The sequence below is a fragment of the Takifugu flavidus genome, chromosome 2, assembly GCF_003711565.1.
Source record: "Takifugu flavidus isolate HTHZ2018 chromosome 2, ASM371156v2, whole genome shotgun sequence".
Lineage (NCBI taxonomy): Eukaryota > Metazoa > Chordata > Actinopteri > Tetraodontiformes > Tetraodontidae > Takifugu > Takifugu flavidus.
The window spans coordinates 3,919,304-3,940,203 of record NC_079521.1 but is presented as its reverse complement, the minus strand read 5'-3'; the positions used below and the strand labels follow the sequence as shown (position 1 = coordinate 3,940,203).

The 20,900-nt window shown below is 42.1% G+C and overlaps 1 protein-coding gene across 4 annotated transcripts in view; it reads right to left on the bottom strand.

Moving 5' to 3' along the window:
- Positions 1-20,373, bottom strand: part of LOC130521865 (carbohydrate sulfotransferase 8-like) — a 152,770-nt gene extending 132,397 nt beyond the window's left edge. Inside the window, exons 1-2 of one of the 4 annotated variants that reach the window (XM_057025701.1) lie at positions 19,605-19,737; positions 1,766-8,273 (exon numbers count right to left, since the gene is read on the bottom strand). Coding sequence is in view for 2 of the 4 variants with exons in the window: in XM_057025698.1 (XP_056881678.1) it covers positions 19,605-19,879 (275 nt within the window). In the remaining 2 variants the exon portion in view is untranslated. Of the gene's footprint in view, positions 1-1,765; positions 8,274-19,604 lie in introns of all 4 variants that reach the window. The other 3 variants (XM_057025700.1, XM_057025698.1, XM_057025699.1) reach the window with 3 other exon arrangements.
- Positions 20,374-20,900: the final 527 nt, after the last annotated feature.

The window sequence follows — 20,900 nt, the reverse complement described above, 5'->3', positions numbered from 1 at the left end:
CTGTAGTTGAATCTTTTGATTGTTTTGGACAAACATCCAGTAACTCATCTGATTCTGCTTTTATGATGCTTTTATATAGTAATAATTTGTGCCATGTAAATCGGACACAGAGGCGATAGAATGCAACAACACGTGCACCACTTTTGTGCTGGACCATAAATTACTAAATATGGAAAACACACACACACACACACATAGAGGACATACAGTATATATGCACTTCCAACACCAACCTGACGATTCATTTTTACCTATTTTTCATGGTAATAAAAGACCCACCAGGCAACCAAATTTGCTGGGATTACATTAGCATGATGAACGGACATTAATATACTGAGCTGATAAGAACTACTGATAGATCCTGATTATACCTTTATGAGAATGTACCAGTGAAATCACATAATTGATGTAGCTTGGTGGTATTTCTGCCTTGATTTCAGACAGGTTAAATGATGATGATGAAGCTGATGATGCGTAATATTATTTTTGTTATTGTTGTTGTTGTGTTTTCCACAACATGATGCAGTTGACAGTCCTGATGCAATACTTTTATCATATTTTAAAGTGCTGATGTGCAGGAACTTGCCTTAATTACCATGACAAACCAACTATGGAGAAAAATAAGATATTTTCTATTTGCATTTAACTTAAACATTAAATTGATTCTGTCCACTTCTAACATATAATTTTGTGACCACACTAATATGATGTTCAAAAGAATATTTTTGTCCTGCACTTGCCTAAATGTTGCCTAAAGGTTTTGCATCTACTGTAATTGTATCTATTACTATTTTAATTGTCATAGTATTGTCAGACGTTTGAAGAAGCTGTACATTGCTTAAAATTGGGGCAACGTCAAAAATGTTAAAGGTAACAATTTTCACAAAGACGTATTGTCCTGCGGGTGAAATGGCTAACAGTACAGTTTGGTGTGTATAACACAAATCAACCTTTCTGGTGGTGTGTGGTTGAGTATGTTCTCTGGCCTCAAATTGCAGATATCAAGGGAGTGCAGTATTAATTACAGTGCGCCGAATGATGATTTTAAAGGGAACCCCGACTCTCAGGGCACAATTAACAAAGGAGTTACAAAGAACCATATCTCATATTTAATTATATTTAGATTCATGAGTCTGCCACATTTACATCTGAAGATAAATATTTTGAGAATTCCTGGTTGATGCATTATTTTCACAGTCGGGGTGAAGTGCTAGTGGTGAGAGAGCAATACAGAGATAGGACAGAATGATATCTGATTTATTTCTGATATCCTGTAAGAGCGAGCATGTTTTCTTTTTATAATATCACAGTGCTCTCTAATATCCATTTAATGTTGAAGGCACATCTTCATACATAAGTTTTGTTTTTCTTCTGTAAAAATGATGAATAATAGATGACAATGCAAAATTATGCAGTCTTCTTGAAGGGAATGTCTTTAGGTTTTTAGATGGGAAGATTGTATTTTGTAGTTTTCGTAGGTACAAGAATGTTTTTACCTGTGTTTTTTTTTACCTGTAATGCTAATGTTTTTCTCTGTAATGCCTGCCCTTATTGTCTTTAAATACACTGCTAGGGCCACACTGTCCCATGCAAAATTAAATGACTCGTGACATTTACTGGAATATGCAATTTAACATTCCCTCCTCAACTGTCCATGGTCATCAGAAGGGCTTCCAGTCATGAATATCACAATGCATTGTGATGAAAGAAGAATGGCCTAATGTGTTGTAACTCTGCCTGTCTCTTTAGGTGGGTGTAGGCTCACCAGTTGTGACAGATCTCTTAAATCACCACCAATTGATCTGTCCAGGCCTGGCTTGATCTCTAAGACAGTTGTGGCTATTCCTCTTCATTGTGTAGTGGCAACCTTTTTGGTATGTAGTGGCCTGTCCTTTTCTGGTTGTTGGTGACTGTGGCTGGAAAGGCTCAACCAGAGGATTCAGGAACTGATGACTCATGGCCATCATTAATTTTGAGAATGAAGAGCATGTCGATTGACAGGCAAGCAGATCTTTCTAGCAGTTCTTCCATTCTTTGTTCTTAAAATATGTTCACAACTTTGCTTGAGGACTCCTTCCAATCTTCCTTTACTTTGCCCTCCAGGGTATGCAACATGATGTGGCTAAAACTCTCGACCTGCCCATTTTCCTGGGGCTGGTATGGTGTTGTGTTTGGATGCTTGACAATCCCTTTAGCCTGGCCATCAAGTAGTTGTTAAATTCCTTTCACAAATCATAATAGAAATAGGTGGTGATATTTGAACTTGACTGTAATAGTCATTGAAGGAATTTCTCTGCATTGTTTTCTTGAAGTGTAGAGTTGTGCAAATCTTGAGAAATGATCCATGACCACCAAAATGTATTTTTAGCCATTCTTTCATTTTTCCAGATGAAGAAAGTCAATTGAAACTTTCTCAAAAGTTAGATGGTTTTGATGGGCATCAGAGGTGCACGAGTCTGCTTGCCTGGTCAGTTGGCATCTTGACGTACTTGGATCGTCAGCCACAGTCAACTGTGGCCACAGTTGGATGCTATTTCTTCATATTGATTCGACCTGTCCTCATTTTCTGTGACTTATACCAGATGATAAACTAAAATTTCAGCCTCTTGAACAATGTGTATTTGTGCTGATGTGATAGGCTGGCCGGATTGATCGTCTTTTTCAATAGGCCGAAGGCATTGACATGGGTCACCCTGATGCTGTGGCAAGGGTTCCACCATCACATTCTCCATGGATTTACTGATCGCCTCAGACACGCAGCTCCTCTTAAAGTCTTTAAAGTCCAAAGACATCTGACACAGCCCATTATCATCTATGTATATTTTTTTCCCCCAGGATTATAGTGTATGATAAAGTTGTAATCTGCTAACAGTTCCACTCGTCTGTGCACATAGCGTTTTTCGCTGTAGTGAGGACATGTCAAAGGTTTGTCATCTGTATGGGCAAATAATAAGGCACTGTACAAGTAGTTACTGAAGCTTTCACTGATGGCCCATTTCAATGCTAAAAACTCCAACTCCAGTACAGATAGTAGCTCTTCTCTAATGAATTTGGGGTGCACGAGCCATACGCTATCACCCTCATTTTGTCTTACCGACAATGATACAATACAGCACCCAGAACATCTTGGGATGCATCTCAATGTAATACAAAAAGCTGGGTGAAATCAGGGCTCCTAGGGACAGGGAGCTTTGTGAGGGCATTAATCAGCAATATTTCTTGCTGTGTCAATTTCCTTTTCTTTATTTTCTTATGTGGTAGAGGTTAGTGGTGAAGGGCCTGTGATATGAAAGAAAACACTTCTAATTCAACACTAAGCTTTGAAGCTGCTGCTGTGGACCAGGTTGTCATCTAGGAATAGGAGGCAGATCGTGTCTCTCAACTCAAACAGTATTCCATTTTCTCCTGGAATCCTGGGGGACGGGGAGCCAAATGATCAGTAAACCCATTCATAGGGTGTTATGATTCATGATGAAGGCTGTCAAAGGCGGTGGTAAGCTTTCCTCTGGCCACTGAAAACCCTGAGCTACCATCCGGCGCGTTAAAAGTATCCTGCATCCTGGGTTTGGGATGCCAGTCTTGCACTGACTTGTGGTTCAGTTTGTGTAGTTGCAGCAGAGGCTGTCATCTTTCTTCTGAACACACAGAGGACGGTATTCCTTTACTTAAACATGGGACAGTCTTCTATACTAGAGTCGTGTTGCTGTTGAAAGCAACTGCTTGACATTCTTCTCTCAAAGCTGGGGGTGGGGGCATCCTTTCGGCCTTTATCTGGACTGCTTTTGGAATACACTCTTTATTGTCAGTCATATCAGATGTCAGCTTGTTGCTGTTGCTTGTTGGGAGTTGCTCTGAATAGCCACTTAATACACTGCCTTGACTGATTCTAGGCATCCTACAGTCAAGGTAGACGGTGTGGTTTGTCTTGTTTATCATGGGGATTGGGAATTGGTCCATATGGTACTTGTCTTTGTGGGACCTGCAGAACTTTAACTTAAGTCTTTGCCCTGTGTAACTTGTGAACCCTTTTTTTTCTGATGTAGAACAGTGGCAACTTGATTGGCTTTCAGAAACTTGCTTTTTCGAACTGCATGTGTTTTTACTCTTCATCTTGTCATGGCCTGTGTGTTGGTGCCTTTTGTTTGTGTTTTGTTTTCCTCACTAGGAGGCCGGGTGGATTCACCTGGGTACTGTTGTTCGTGACCCGCACACCTGCAGCTGATTATTACGCAACACTCTTCAAAAGTTGCTGCCTCCCGTTGCAGTTATCTGAGTTGATTAAAATATTGTGTTAACTTCATCAGCTGTTGTTTGTCTGCTTACGGGTCCTGCCTGAATCGCATCCTAACACATCTTCTATCTTGTCCTCAGTTCTGTTGAACTACCAGATCATTGTACATGAGTATTGGCTCTTTGTAGGCAGTGGGGGTGTCATTATCGGTCAGTCTCTTAATCCAGGAGTTCTGAAACAGGGACTGTTGGTGGTCCATACTCAGTGGCAATGATGCTTATTTATGTGTTCAAATGTATTATAGTTTTTGTTGCTGCTTTGGTTATTGTTTTGTTTTTTATGTTGAATAGTTGTGTGTTGGGTGTTGCGATATAACATTAAATTAGAATAATGACTTTCTTTCTATGCGCTTTTGTTTTTTTTTTTGGTCAGTCAGCTGCATGTTGTATAAAAAATCACATGGCTACTTAAGCAACCACTCTTGCATTTAAAATAGGCTACCAAACAAATTAGGAATGAAGGAATTAGAAGATGGATCATGAAAAACATACCGAACTAGCGTGACATCATCTACGATAACATTTTAAGGTAATAAAGACAAAGATATTTAGAAGATCTGGAAATTTGACTAGAAGAAATTTGAAATTCTCATTGTAGCTGTACCTGTAAAACACAGAACACCCATCAGCACCATGATCACCATTGTGCTTGACATTACTCAACTGATCTGACATACTCCCTTTTTTCTGTAATGTGTTTTTTTCATAATATCACAGTGCACTCTTGTATTTTGTTGTGGCAGGCCCATCTTACGGACCAAAATTTTGGTTATGATGCTGTCAAAATGAGGAGTGATGGCTCCTCCGTGAACCATCACCTTATCGTGGTGGAGGAGTTTGCGTACCCTAATGAGCCTGAGAGCTATGCTGTCCGGGGCAGTTTGTCCCTGGTATGGTCTCCCAAGGCAGATTGGTCCTAGGTGAAGGGTCAGACAAAGAATGGTTCACAAGACCCACCATGGAACATCTGAAAGGGAAGCCGTGTACCCGGCCCAAACCAGCTATGTGGACACTCCCGTCTCCAGTGAACCCACCACCCGTAGGAGGAGCATGAAGGGTCTGGTGCAGTGTGGATTGGGCAGCGGACCAAGGCGGGGGGCCTTGGCGGTCCGATCCTTGGTTATGCAAATTCGCTTTTGGAACATGGAACGTTACCTCTCTGGCGGGGAAAGAGCTGGAGCTTGTGGGGGAGGTTGAGCGTTACCGACTAGATATGGTCGGCCTCACCTCCACACATAGCGTCGGCTCAGGAACCCAAGTCCTTGAGGGGGGTTGGACACTCTTCTACGCTGGAGTAGCTCAGGGTGAGAGACGGAGAGCGAGGGTGGGCTTTTTGCTTGCCCCCAGACTCTCTAGTTCGACGTTGAGGTTCTCGCGGTCGAGCGAAAGGGTTGCTTCCCTGTGCCTTCGGGTCGGGAAACGGGTTTTGACGGTTGTTTGTGCGTATGCACCAAACAATAGTTCAGAGTACTCGCCCTTTTTAGAGGATCTAGGACGAACACTGGACAGTGTCCCAACTGGGGACTCGTGCTCGTGCTGCTGGGAGACTTCAACACTCACATGGCCAACGACGTGACCTGGAAAGGCGTGATTGGGAGGAACAGTCGGCCCGATCAGCACCAGAGTGGTGTTCAGTTATTGGACTTCTGTGCTAGTCACAGTTTGGCCATAACTAACACCATGTTCGAACATAAGGTTGTTCATCGGTGCTCTTGGCACCATGAAAGCCTGGGCCGTAAGTCAATGATTGACTATAGTCGTGTCAGCTGATCTGCGGCCATATGTTTTGGACACTCGGGTGAAGAGAGGAGCAGAGCTGTCAACTGATCACTACCTGGTGGTGAGTTGGATCAGGTGGGGGGGAGCCACTGCGTGGACCTGGCAGGCCCAAACGCTTAGTGAGGGTCTGTTGGGAACGCTTGGTGGAGGAACCCGTCAGGCTGGTCTTCAACTCCCACCTCCGACAGAGCTTTGATCATGTTCTGAGGGCTGTAGGGGACATTGAGTCTGAATGGGCCATGTTCTGCTCCGCCATTGTCGCTGTCGCGAGCTGTGGCTGCAAGGCCGCTGGTGCTGGTCGTGGCGGTAATCCCCGTAACCGATGGTGGACACCAGAGGTGAGGGGAGCCGTCAAGCTGAAGAAAGAGGCCTACAGGTCATGGCTGGTCTGTGGGTCTCCGGAAGCAGCTGACCGGTACAGGGTGGCTAAGCGGGTTGCGGCCGCGACAGCCGCGGAGGCAAAAACTCGGGCATGGGAGGAGTTCGGAGAGGCTATGGAGGAAGACTTTCGGTCAGCTCCGAGAAGATTCTGGCAAACTGTCTGGCGCCTAAGGGGTGGCAGGCGGCAACTCGCCCACACCGTGTTAGGTGTACGTGGGGAGCTGCTGACGTCTCTTGGGGCAATTATTAGGCGGTGGAAGGAATACTTCCAGGAGCTCCTCAATCCTACCAACACGTATCCTCAAGGTGGAACAGAGTCGGATGACCAGGAGGTGGACCATCCAATTTCCGGAGCAGAAGTTGCCGAGGTAGTGAAACAGCTGCCCGGCGGTGGAGCTCCGGGAGCCGATGAGATCCGCCCGGGGTATCTTAAGGCTCTGGATGTTGTAGGACTGTCCTGGTTGACACGCCTCTGCAGCATTGCGTGGACATCAGGGGCAGTGTCCTTGGACTGGCAGACCGGGGTGGTGTTCCAGAGGGTGGGGACCAGAGGGTGTGTTCCAACTATAGGGGCATCACACTCCTCAGAATCCCTGGGAAAGTCTATGCCAGGATGCTAGAAAAGAGGATTAGACTGATAGTGGAACCTCTGATCGAGGAGGAACAATGCGGGTTTCGCCCCGGCAGTGGAACCACGGATCAGCTCTTTACCCTTGCTGAGGTACTTGAGAGGAGTTGGGAGTTTGCCCAACCAGTCCACATGTGCTTTGTGGACTTGGAAAAGGCTTATGACCGGGTCCCCAGGAGCATCCGGGGGGGGTGCTCTGGGAGTATGGGGTGGAAGGTCCCTTGATAAGGGCCGTCCAGTCCCTGTACAAAAAGAGCAGGAGTTTGGTCCGGATAGCCGGTTGTAAGTCGGACTCGTTCCCAGTGAGGGTTGGACTCCGCCAGGGCTGCCCTTTGTCACCGGTTCTGTTCGTAACTTTTATGGACAGAATTTCTAGGCGCAGCCGGGGAGTGTGGGGTGTCGATTTTGGTGGGCGGAAGATCTTGTCACTGCTTTTTGCGGATGATGTAGTTCTTCTGGCATCATCGAACAGGGACCTCCAACAAATCCTGGGACGGTTCGCGACCGAGTGTGAAGCGGCAGGGATGCGGCTCAGCACCTCCAAGTCGGAGTCCATGGTCCTTGCTCGGAAAAGGTAGAGTGCCTTCTGCGGGTCAGAGAGGAGGTCCTGCCCCAGGTGGAGGAGTTCAAGTATCTCAGGATCTTGTTCATGAGTGAGGGTAGGATGGAACGTGAGATCGACAGGCGGATCGGAGTGGCATCAACAGCGATGCGGGCGCTTAACCGATCTGTCGTCGTGAAGAAGGAGCTGAGCCGGAAGGCAAAGCTTTCGATTTACCGGTCTATCTATGTCCCAGTCCTCACCTATGGCCATCAACGCTGGGTGATGACCGAAAGAACGAGATCGCGGATACAAGCGGCTGAAATGAGTTTCCTCCGCAGGGTGGCCGGGCTCAGCCTTAGAGATAGGGTGAGAAGCTTTGACATCCGGGAGGGGCTCGGAGTAGAACCGCTGCTTCTCCACCTCGAGAGGAGTCAGTTGGGGTGGCTTGGGCATCTGGCTAGGATGCCTTCCGGACGCCTCCCTTTAGAGGTGTTCTGGACATGTCCCACTGGGAGGCGGCCTCGTGGCCAGCCCAGGACTAGGTGGAGAGATTACATTTCTCGCCTGGCTTGGGAGCGGCTGGGGGTTCCCCCGGAGGAGCTGATGAAATTGGCCGGGGAGAGGGCTGTGTGGGCATCCCTCCTGAGGATGCTGCCCCCACGACCCGGATCCGGATAAGCGGGAGAAAACGAAACGAAACGAAAATGATGGTTAATAACTAATAAAACAATATTACAGCCTAATGAAAGGGAATGTCTTTAAGTTTTTAAATGAGGAGGTTCGATCTTAGCCTATTCCTGCTCACGGTTTCTTCCTATTAAAGTGGGGGGTTTTTCCTTGCCACTGTAACTTGTTGGGGTTGAGGCCCTGGGTTTCTGTCAAGCGCCGAAAGACAATTTTGATTGTAATAGATGCTATATAAATAAACATGAATTAAAATGAATTAATGTAATACTTTCCCTTATTTTAACCCCACAGGAGCCAAAATGCCCCATGAGGTGACTCTGCTCAAATATGCAGGGTTTGTGTATGCTGGTAGATTACAAGATTGGGCAATATCAAGGCAAAAAAAATAAAAAAGCATCAAAGCGTGAAATATTACATTAAAAATTATCACCAGCAGAAAATGCATTCTAAACATCATATTCACTGCTTCAGGGTGTGAGAAAGTTGTTTTTAATCTATCTGAGTAGCGAGCTGCATTTGGATACTTGGGCCTGGGCCCTCAGCATGGATTTATCCAACTTAATCCATCCCTTAATACAACCACTACCATGTTTAAATTACAGAAATCGCATTGCACCGAGAGACATTTCACATATTGAGTGTGAATGCCATTTTTACTTATGCAAGTAACCCAAGTAAGACAACACCAAACCATATTTACAGCATCTGGAGCAGTTCACAATCAATATTTATTTAATAATTTGAGAAAACCAAAAAATAACACATCATACTACCAGAGATACTATTTAGTCAATGACATAATCAATTGGTTTTCTTAGCACAGAAAGATTTCCATGACTGCTTTTCAGTTCTAGTAAGTCCTTTTCTATAGCCATGGAGGCCAAGACTGCAAGTCAACTCTGTTCAGTACCTTTCTGGCATACATTTATTCTATGAAGGGCAGAGAATGACCGCTTGAATGTTGCAATGAATAGTCATGGTCAGACATGCTAATCTGTATGGGTGTAGCAAATGGAGGAGATTGGTGGGGCTTTTCCCAACAAAGTCTACCAGAGAATACATCACATTTAATTCTGTTTTTGAATGGGGCAGATCAAATAGTGTTTTGTGGCTCAATATCAAGCCCGAGAAGGCTGCATGTGGAACTTTTATCCAATTTGATGATGTGTTGTGTGTACAAAGTGGTGACATAGATGCCAAACCAAACCTGCCTCTCTCTTCCCTAATGGTAATTTGTCATTTTTATCAGTGTTTCTAGTATGTGGACGCTGTAGGCCTGAACAATTCTAACTCAAATGTATTAATGTCTACAGATCACCACAAATGGAGTTTGCTAGTCAAACTTATATGTAATAGTTTTCCTCAAACCAACCAATCATAGGATGGAAAAATGCTGACATTACTGAGGGCCAGCTAGCTGGCCCTGTGAGGCAGATTTTAAATCTGATTGGTTACAGAACCAGTCCCGCTGCTAATATAGTTTAAATAATAACAGCATTACCTTTGAAGGCCCTGGGTAGATTAGATTAACATGGCAGCATATAGAGCTTGCAAACTGATTGGACAAAAAAATATAATAGAAAAAGTGCAGCCAAAAAAACACTAAGAAATAAAGAGTATATCCTGTTGGGAATAAATGCATATCATTTCATGGAACTCATATAAGAAATTAGGTTGTAAATGTGGCCCAGTGATTATAATAGTGTTACTGTCAGCCGTGCTGGCCCTGACAACACACCACAACGTTAGAGTGTAACAATGTTAAGCTAGTGGGGGGAGTAAAAGCAAACAAAGTAAGGTTTTGTTCAATTTATACACTGACATACAATGGCTGAAAATCATATCAGGGAGTCGGCTGTAGGGTGACCTCACCTAAATGTTTTGTGTAATGTGTTGAAACAGTTCTCTGGGATTACTGTTAGCTGCTGCTACATGCTTAATCCTGTAGCTGCAGTTTACTCACTTTCAAATGTGAGTAACTTTGCAATTTCTACTCGCAACCTTTACGACACCCATGATGCTGCCTTGCCACCCACCAGTTCCAGTCTACAAGTACTTCAGCCAATAATTTAATATATCTCTTACATCAAAAATCATATTTCTGAGATGATTTAAAATTCCATACATACTCTGAAAGATATGACAATGTACATTACTTGAGTTCTGCACACTAATATGAAATGTTCTGGCCAGAACTTGCTTAAGCCACCTTGAAAAATAAAAATAACAAACTTCCTTGTACTTGCAGAGAATAGAACAGAACAAAACATTATGAGTTCAGGAATCCTGACGTAAGTCACGAAGTAAACACAATTAATACGTTTCTCTGATGTAAATGTTTAACTAAATGAGTTTCTATTGAGTGACAATGTATCCTTTCATTTCCTCTCTCTAACTTTTCTGAAGTATCAAATAAAAAAAGACATTTCAAACACTGTCATTATTGAATGAAAGTGGTAAATGAACAATTAATCTTGGGAAAAGTCAGATCGTAGTTACCACGACTACCTCACAGCAAGAAGGTGGTGGAGTTCATTGCCAGCCATAACAAGTGTGTGTTCTCTGTGTCCGTGTTGCTGGTACTTGTATTTATATATATATATAAAAAATACAGGTTAGATTGGCCCATAGTTCATCAATTTACTTGCCAGCATAAACAAAGGATAATTATTATAATCACTGGATATCTGTTTGTCTATGATTATTCAAAAAAATAAAATGTACACCATAATTTCCAGTTTTCTTTTTTGACTGGTGTGGGAAGCACAGATAAGAGCTAAGAGGTTAAAAAAACAACAACATGCATTTTGACAAGCTTTGTTCAACAACTTGACCAGCACATACTTAGTATTGAGATTGTTGTTAAAGCTGCAAGTGTTTCAATGAAAAAAAATACTTCCTCCTGTGTGCAAACCTCTTCTTCAGCATTTTTTGCATGCAAGCAAACATGTGAGGCTCACAAAGGCCCCAAACTCTTACAATTATTTTCAAGACATCAACACTGAGCTCACAGTCGGATACACGGTCTGAATTATTTATCCCCATCATCCTTCATCAAAATTGAATGTAAAGCACTTACGTGAAGGTTGTAATACCCCTGTGCTTAATGCACTAAAAGGCAGGTGTACGCCATATCAAAGTGCATTAAATTAATTCAAACTGGCTATGTTATGTCAGAAACAACTTGACTGAAAAGTGATGGCACATATCAAACTTTAATTCAGTTTTTCTTAATATGCCACAGTTTTGGAACCTGGGAGTAATCTGTCAGTCTTCTTTCAATACTCATGTAGAAATGTGGGCACATGTCATTCCTTATTATCTGATTAAAAAGTGTTTTTGCAGTTAGTGCTGCAACACAAACACCCAACATTGGGCAACTACCGTATTTTCACGACCATAAGGCGCACTGTATTAAAAGGCGCAGTCTCAGTTATGGGTGCTATTTCTGTATTTAAAACATACACAAGGCACACCGTATTATTAGGTGCATGCTGAAACATACAGTAAAAAATGGAAAAACGGAAAGTAAAACAGTGAGTTTCGACACATTTATTGAACAAAATATTCATTCTTCTTCCACAAAACCATCAAAGTTTTCATCTTCTGTATCTGAATTAAACAGCTGCACTATTTCAATGTCCAACATGCCGAATTCCTCTTCTTAATCATCTGAATCGGACTCACCGACCGGTTCCGGTTCAGCGTTGATTTTATGAGAGCTCTTACAATACATGAAGACGGTATCATAGCTCATGCGTCTACAATCCACCCGCATATGGTGGCATAACTTGCCCGCCGCTGCCTCATAGTCTTTGTGAAGAAGTGTTCGCCTTCCGTCATCCAGCACTCTGTCCATTTCCATGGCAGCCAAGAACCACGGTGAACGACGACTTCTCGTGCCCCGTTGTACGTATCGCCACCCTGCTGGTCCCTTTTTCTCCACTTTGTGGGTCAAAGGGATGTTAAAAGTCAGAGGGATCTCATCCATGTTGGTGATGTGGCTGGGCGCGGTTATTTTGTCTCGGCAATAGGTGTGGAAGATGGCCACCCTCTCCTGGTAATCCGCGGGCAGCCACTGCGCAACAGTTGTCCTCGCGCGTATGGAAAGCTGCCGCCGCCTCATAAAGCAAAAACTCTAAGATTGCTCGATTGCCATTTTCAGCCGCATATTCGATGGCCTGCAGTTTAAAGTAAGCCTCATTCATACGCGTCTTGCTTGACCAGCGCCATTTTAGGGGATCCTTACGCGTAGTTGTGCCGCTAATCAATTGGCGGAGCATTTACCGTAGTGCACCCACCAAAGGCACACAGCAGATTTTACAAAACTATCAGCCGCCTCCTCGACATGGATAACATCAGACTTTATACAAGAGTAAGCGAGACATCATGTTCACACCACCAGGATCTATGGCAATGACAGTGTAACGTCATCTGGTCCTGACAAATGTGGCCGAATGGTAACTTGGAGAGAGATGATGGTAAAATTTCAGGCAGTTGGCCTACTGGGTATATTACTCATATTAGGAACAGCTGAAAAAGACCAAAGACATGGCTACCATGTTTTCACTGATCTGAGCCGTTTACAGACACATTTAAAGGAGAAGTTGTCATTTCTAATAAGCCTTTTATATATAAAATAGATAATGATTAAGAGATGGGTGATACAGTGAAAAGCAATGATCAGTGCAATAAGCTGACTATTCTTTATTTATTATTGAGTCTTGCATTTTCAATCATTTTTCTGTTCTGTTAATATACTCATATGTGGGTGTATCTACAGTTTTGATTGTGTATTTCGCTAATTCCAAACAATTATGCACGTAAAGCAAGAAAGATTCTTGCTTATTCTGTATATCATAACCTTGTATGACTATTTTTATTTTTTTCACTATTCATTACTACTACAGAATACCAAAAAAGTTATGTTCAGCAAAAGTATCTGAATGACTTTGTCTTTGAAAAACTTTTGATCCTTGTATCATTATCTTATGTGTAATTGCATAGCAGAGACGATCCAAATAATCTACTGTGCTGCAGTACCGCCAGCGGTGAGACAGCTGCTGTAGAACGATGGGGTCATTCTGTTGATTGCATTAACAATGACAAACACGCTCCTCATTTTATTTCCTCTGGGCTGCTTGCCAACTACTGCTCAATAGACATGTAGTGGATCTGGACCTCTGTTATTGTTCAGGGATGGCATAGTTGGCATAAGGGTGCTATGTCACTTTCTCTGTCTCTCTTATACACACACGTTCACTGTCTTGCTCCAGCCTTGCAAATAACAAGATGACTGTTTTCACTTTCTCTCCTTGCGCTATTCTGCCTTTGTCTAATCCTTCCATGGAAGTGACTCAATCTAGGACTTTAATAGTATTAATATGTCCTTTTGCCTCTTCAGATGCAATAAAAACACCCTACATCTTTAAAGATCAGCTTAAGAGCGATATACTGTATGTGACAAGTGTACCAAAATTCCTACACAGAGGAGAATAACTATAATGAGGGGAAGTCATCCCTTTCCTTAAGATCCACTGCAGCAGACTCATTATGGCAACAAGGTAGTTTTGAAGAAAATGACGCCAGCTCCCTGTGGTCTCCGCTGCTCACAGTCGCTGTGTGGAGGACGCCCACAGACATAGGAGGAACACAAGTCCCAGCCACATTCTGTGCTAGCCATGCTGATGCTGTATTGACAGCCAAAGTCAGCTCAGGAGTGACGAGAGTGCACTCACGCCAAGATGAGCTTCTCATAACTGCTTACAACATGCTGGTTTTTCAAGAGAAAGCAAAACTGGCTCTTGAATTATTCAGCAGGACTCTCCCACCCTAAATAACAGCTGTGAGCATCGTTTGACAACCTGAATGAATAATTAAGGGCTAACCTTTTGTTCCCATTACAGGTGATGTGTTAATAGCATCGTACTTTGACAGGTGAGGTGAATCGATGTGAATGGGCTGCAGAGAGAATTCCAAAAAAAATGATACAAGCACTCAGGATTTGGTGCTAAAAATGGAAACCACATCCCTGTTATCCAGACAATAGCATCCCATGCACCCAAATGACATGTTTTTGAAACCTGTTTTTTGTTTAGGACCTTAATGGTTTCTAGTTGTTTTCTTTCTGTTGACGAGGTCAACTGATGTTTAAAAACCTGTTTGAACCTGCACCTGTGAAGAGAAATACTAGGAAAAAAGGACCTGTTGTTGTCTATTGAAGATCTTTTCTTGTTGCTGAGGTCACCTAATTTCTGATGGGATTAGCTTGGCAGCCATCTTTCATTGCTGTCCAACAATGATGAACATGCAGCTGTTCATAAATCCATAGAGAAATGGACCCACTTTTCCAGATAAATTTCATAATAACCACCAAATTCCAAAATATACTACATTCTGTACAATCATTATATAAATAACTTATTTTTATTTGTGCCTGCATGTTGTTTTCTTCAAGCATTATGTTAATCTCAATTATTTCCATTTTCAGGTTTGGATCATGTGACAGGTGCAAGAACAGGAAGGGGAAAAAAACCCAAGGGGATGTGAGTTGACCTTGGCAAGAAGAAGAACTATTAACTAGAAACATTTAGGGTTTTGAAAAACAAGTTTCAACACTTGACATTTGGTTGCATGGGAAGCTATTTTCCCTGCTGGAATATGTAGTATATACATATAAACACCACTAGGTTGGGTGTATGTTTTTCTTCATAAAGGCACAGCCTGTAGTTATTATTTGTCCTTATATAAGAATTGTGCAGAAGATTGTTCCTGACACATCAGAAGCATTTTGATCAAGTCACTCAATTGTTAGTAGTCAGATCCTTCTGAGAATCGGAAATGAAATATCAAGCGTTCTCAGATTAGTTGCCTCTATCTGGGTGGGTGGTATTCCCGGTTTTGTATTAGAATGATCAAATAAATCCTAGCCTAAAAACAACTCAAGGATTTAAAATCAAACCGGTACAGAATTTCAAGTTGCATGAAATCAAGAATGGTGTTCTTCTCTCTGTGTAAATCTACTTTAGAACAGAGGAACATATTGTGTAAAGTGTATAAACACATGCAGAGAATGGAAGAGAACAAAACATTACGAGTTTAGGAATCTGATGTAAATCACGGGATAAACACAAACAATAAGCTTCTCTGAAATGTCTTTTTTCATTTGTTACTTAAGTTATAGAGAGAAAATGAAAGGATGCACAGTTGCTCAACAGAAACTCCTCAAGTTATGCATTTACATCAAACACTTTCTTTATTGACTGAAATCATAAAAAAACAACATAAGAAAACCAACGGATGATCTTTGGCCAAGATTAATCCTTGCCTCTATCTGGGTGGGTGGTATTCCTGTTTCTTTTTTTTTTATTAGACTGATAAAATACTGTAAATCCTAGTCTAAAAACAACTCAAGGCTTTAAAATCAAACCTGTACAGAAGTGTCATGAAATCAAGACTGGTGTTCTGTTCTATGTGTGAAAATACTTTATTTACACAGTTTGCAATTTTTTTGGAAACTCACTCAAAGTGGATATTTTATCCACTAGCAAGTGTATTTTTGATTTTAGAAGCAACCATAAGAGAGGAGAGGGCTGTTATATATAAAGGAAGCAGAGCTGAACTGCAGTATGCCCACAGTGGCCCGCTCAGGAGAACACTACTCTGCTAGTTTGAGGCAAGCAGATTCCCTGTTTAAGTAGAGGTGGAGAAAGCCTTGCTACTGAAGACACACCATATTTATAGCCTAGAAGAGGAATAATTTATTGTGATCAAAGTGCAGATCATGCTCCACTCCATCACAGAGCAGATGTGGCTGAGTGAAAAGAGCAGACTTTCTCTCTCCCCGTCTGTTCTCTAGTGACTTTGTAAATGGAAACAGTGAGACAAAGTTGCTTCTGAGAAGCTGCTGTGTGTGCCTGCAATGTTTTTTTTTATTCTCAGGTGGCTTTAAAAAGGGAAGAAGAACAGAAGAGAGAAGAAATAGATCCCAAAGTTTATATGACTCATATTATGTATAACTGTAATTTTCTACACACCTTATTATACGTTATCAGTACCTTGATTAGTATTAATTATATGTCTCTCCACACAAAACACAAAGCCAACAATGATTTTTATTCCGAAGGAATTATGCTGTTGAAATACAGTTGTGACCTCACACCTGACACACTTATATTTTAGACTAAAATGTCAGGGAATTATATTTTAAAAAAAGTCTCTTTTGTCAAAAATAATTTAAAGTAAAGATGCAGAAAACCTAAAAAAGAAAGTTAATTTGAAATAGAAAAAAGTTCATCAGCTAATAAACAATATTAACTGGGGACTAGACAACCGGCGCTTTCAACTGGAGGAACTTTGGGATCATTTTATGAAGCTTTTGGTGCATGTGTTCACTGGAGGAAACTTCCCTGAATTTACAGGAACTTTTGCAGAGTCTCATGGAGGCCCTGCTCCCGGGTCGGTACTCAGATGGGCCCTGAGGTTTGCTTAGTGCTGATTGGCTAACCCTAGAACACCATATGAGGCGGAAGCCAGCAGAAGATTGGACCAAAAAAACTCTGCAGAATTAGAATAACACTGCCTAATCTCCTTCCATGTTTACCATGTTACCCGGTTGTTTTCTTTGTAATGATTTTTGCTTTGGTGGTCGGCCCCAGTGACGTCAATGTCAAACCTGTTGCACAATGTCACCGAGGGGTCCTACCATACAGCGATGTGATCATCAAGAGGACATGAGGACATGAGCTAAAAGGTTCCAGTAAAATTCCTCCTCGCAGTATTTACTAGGAAGTCCCACAGTGGAAACATGCCTGATAATATTCTGATAATTTTTAATGAAATATTGATACAGGAAATTCCATAGCTCTTCTTTTAAACTGTTATTTTCGCCTATAGATTATTTTTTCTTTAAAGTCCTTTCTGCCTGTTCTCTCACAGTAATACTTTCCCTGCAATCACGTACAAACATTGAGACACACAAATACTCGCTTCTTCCAGTTTCATTTTCTCTCCCTCCCACACACAGTGCACTTTTATTTCTCTCTTTCATTTTCTGTCTCCAACCCTTCCTGCTTCCTTGTCACTCATTCAACACACACACATGCACATACCATACAAGCTCCTTCATCTTTTCTCTTATTTCTTCTCCTCCCACACCTCCTTTCCTCTTACTACCTCCCCCCCCCCCCTTCCTTTACTCCCAGCTAGGCTTGGACATCTCTCTTCCTCTCTGGCCTCTCTTGGCCATCTGGAGTGCAATGTCCCCGCTCTGCTGGTCCTTTGCCAGCCCCTGAGCCTCCCAGGATTTTTTGCAGCATCTTCAAGCACAATTTATACGCGTCAAAGCTCTGCTGTGTATGTGTGTCCAGTGACCCAGCTGAGTGAAGTCATTGAGTCTCACTTTTCCCACCTCAAAGAAACCTCACTCTAACTCAATGACACCTGCTCTCATCATCTCTCAGATGGCGGATGGCACAGTAATTGATTAAAGCATCTGAGAAACCTTCCTAGCAATTATACCTCGTTTATGTTCTCATCACAGCCTTTTTCCAATACATGAGGGAGGGATATCAAATTATTTCAGTTTAGATTAAGTCTGCCTTAATCAATTAATTCAAGCTCCTCACATTATTTAAGATAGCTCTGTCTCTTGTATGGATTTTCCCATTTAAATCTGATGTCTACAAATATGATTAAAAGCATGCTATATGTCTACACTATGTTGTTCTCTACTGGGACCACACAAGTTATAAAGCCAAAGAAACTCATACATTTAAATCACATTTCAATTAGCTTCAGCAAGGAAAAGGCTTTAGATCTACTGTATCTGTTGAAAAATAGATTATTTTATATGCAAACATAAGTGAAAAGTAGATATTTTTGGAGTGCAGACGCTCCCGTTGTCAAAAGCTGTATGGATTTAAGGTTAGTAAAGCAAATTTTCCCTGAAAAGAACTGGAAAAAGTGTGTTTGGCTCTGTGAACTCTGAAAATAACCGCAAGTCATTCACTCATGAATTCCCCACTTCAAAGGGGTTTTGCTCTGCTTGGGTGACACCCACTCTCTGTCTCAGCTTGATGGGGTAATTCATTAGCAAGTAAGCCACAGTGCTTCCAATTACAAGACTGTTTAAGATCCTGCAGATCCTCAACTTTGACACATTCCTTCTGAGCTCACTACCAAAATCCATAATGCATTTGGAAACAATTAAAATCATGAAATAACACATGACTTTAGTTTGTATTGGGCCTTCGGTTTTCCCTTGAATTTTACTGGACAGCACTGAGAGGAGCAAGAACGGGAAAGTCAGTGTTATGCTTAATGATCTAATTTAGATGATGAAGCAAATTATTTGTGAAATAAAAATGACATAATACAAAACACATGCCTGGGCCAGCTTCAATGCAGTGGCTATTTTTGTAGTTCAGTGAACACATCAGTCCCCTGTGGCCAGAACAAGTCCACACACAAAGTCCGTCTTTATCTTTTCCAATTTCTGAGTGAACACTACACACGGTGGGCTCAAAATTTATAGAAGCTGATAAATAAATACTGAATTGAGCAGTGACTCTTGTAGCCAATTACAACAATTTTTATTTATTTATAGAATTTCTGACCTCCATAAAATGGAGTTTAAAAAGAAAAAGTGTTATAACTGTATGTGCATTTATTTATGAAACAGGGGCAAATTGAGCCATTCAATCGCTGATATTAACAGTCTTTTCTGTATGTGCTCCCCAAACAAAGCATTTTCTCATGTAGCAGCCTCGGGTTGCATTAAACAGCGAATATAAGTGGACCACGTCTTATTGTCGCTAACAGCTATTTTAGAGCAAGATCTGATCTTTCTCTCAATGTATGGGTGGTAAGAAAGAGCTTCAACAAAAAACAATGGCTGTCTTTCAAAGCAGCAACCACCTTCATCATCATCATCATCAATTCCATAATTATTATCTGTGTTTGAATTGAGGTTAATACTAACATACATATACCGAACGACAATGCACATCGCTAAGTATTAAACATCAGATGTGTTTTGACGCAACTGATTGTAAACCAAGTGAGCTTTTTTAGGTTCAGAATTTATTAAGGGTGAGATCAACAGGTCAGCAATGGGTCAGTTCTTTCCACAGTAAATGGAAACTAAACCAACTCATGAGTTAGTTACAGGTAACCCAGTGCCTGAAACTTCCAGTTAAGCCTACACATACAGGACAGTAACATGCACAATAGACCAAAATGTAAAGTTTTAGCCCATCCGTGAATGTAAATGAACAATGGTTGTCAGGAACTCACCTTACTGAAGCTCCCGAATGCCACGATGCTAAGAACAAAAGCAGCAGATGAAGTGAGAGCCTCTCCCTCTTCCTATATTTGATGAGTCTCCCTGTTTCAGCACCACGGAGAACGCGCCCGCCTCTTGAACGAGGAAATGAATGATGCAAGTTTGCTCCCTGACGCCGTGAACGCGTCCACTGTGCGGAAAACAACGCTGCCTTCAAGTTTGATGCCACCTCGCTGATGCGTTGGCTGAGGCAAACATAACTCGTCGTACCCGATCTCGACAGCATTGAGTACGACCAATCACCAATCCTCTCGCTTTTTACTCACATCTTCGAGCATCCCTGAAGGATCTCCAAGGACCGGTGCCTATAGTTTCCCCCCCGGCGACACGGATGCAGCAGTAGCGAGTTTAAGACTCAGCTTTTAGCTTCTCCTGGCTTTGGAGCACATCTTCACTCGCTGCGATCTCTTTGTCTTCAAGGCGATGCTGATACGGATAGATATGGGGCGATGGATTTCCTCCCGCGACTCGATTGGGCGCGGGAGTGGAGCAGTCTGAGCCGGGAGCAGGATGAGTGTCTCCTTAAATCTAAATTCACTGAACACTCGTCTTATATAGCTTAGCCCCTGTCTCGTCGTTATTATATGAGTCTTCCCTCACCAAATTACAGGATCGTGGCGCGTTGCAAGTGAATACTCCCCGAAAGGATGCGCGCAGCTCTAATAAACGCAACAAAGCTACGGCAGAGGCGGCAGAGTTTAACGAGACCTGTTATCAGAGATGCGCCACATAGATATGCCATATTAATCAATCATGAATAAGTTATTAACTAATATTAACTGCAGTTGCGTATGTGGGATTGGCTTGTGGATGATTTCCAGACATTTTGCAAATTACTGGGCACATCTGCCTGTGATTTGTTTAAGCTGGATTCAGAATTTGTACTTCAGATGTAAATCTGGATTATTTCTGGGGATGTGGCACACACCCAGTTCTGAGAATTCATCTGCAGGGTGTTAGAAGCCCGCTTTCTCTGTGTTGCTGTCCTTAAAACGATTTCACCGCGATTGTTAAATTCACTGATTCAAGGTCTTATCCTTGTCATCTACAAGTTGCCCTTAACCCAAATAGTCTTGTGTAAAAAAGTACAGCACCCAACCAATGAACAGCAATTATCGTAATCTAAAGCACACTATTATTACACACATTATTACATTTTCATTCTTTTTTAAAACAGACGCATGAGCTGTAAATATTAAAGCTGTAATTTAAAAAAAATCCCTGAGGGATTATATCAAAAGACAGTG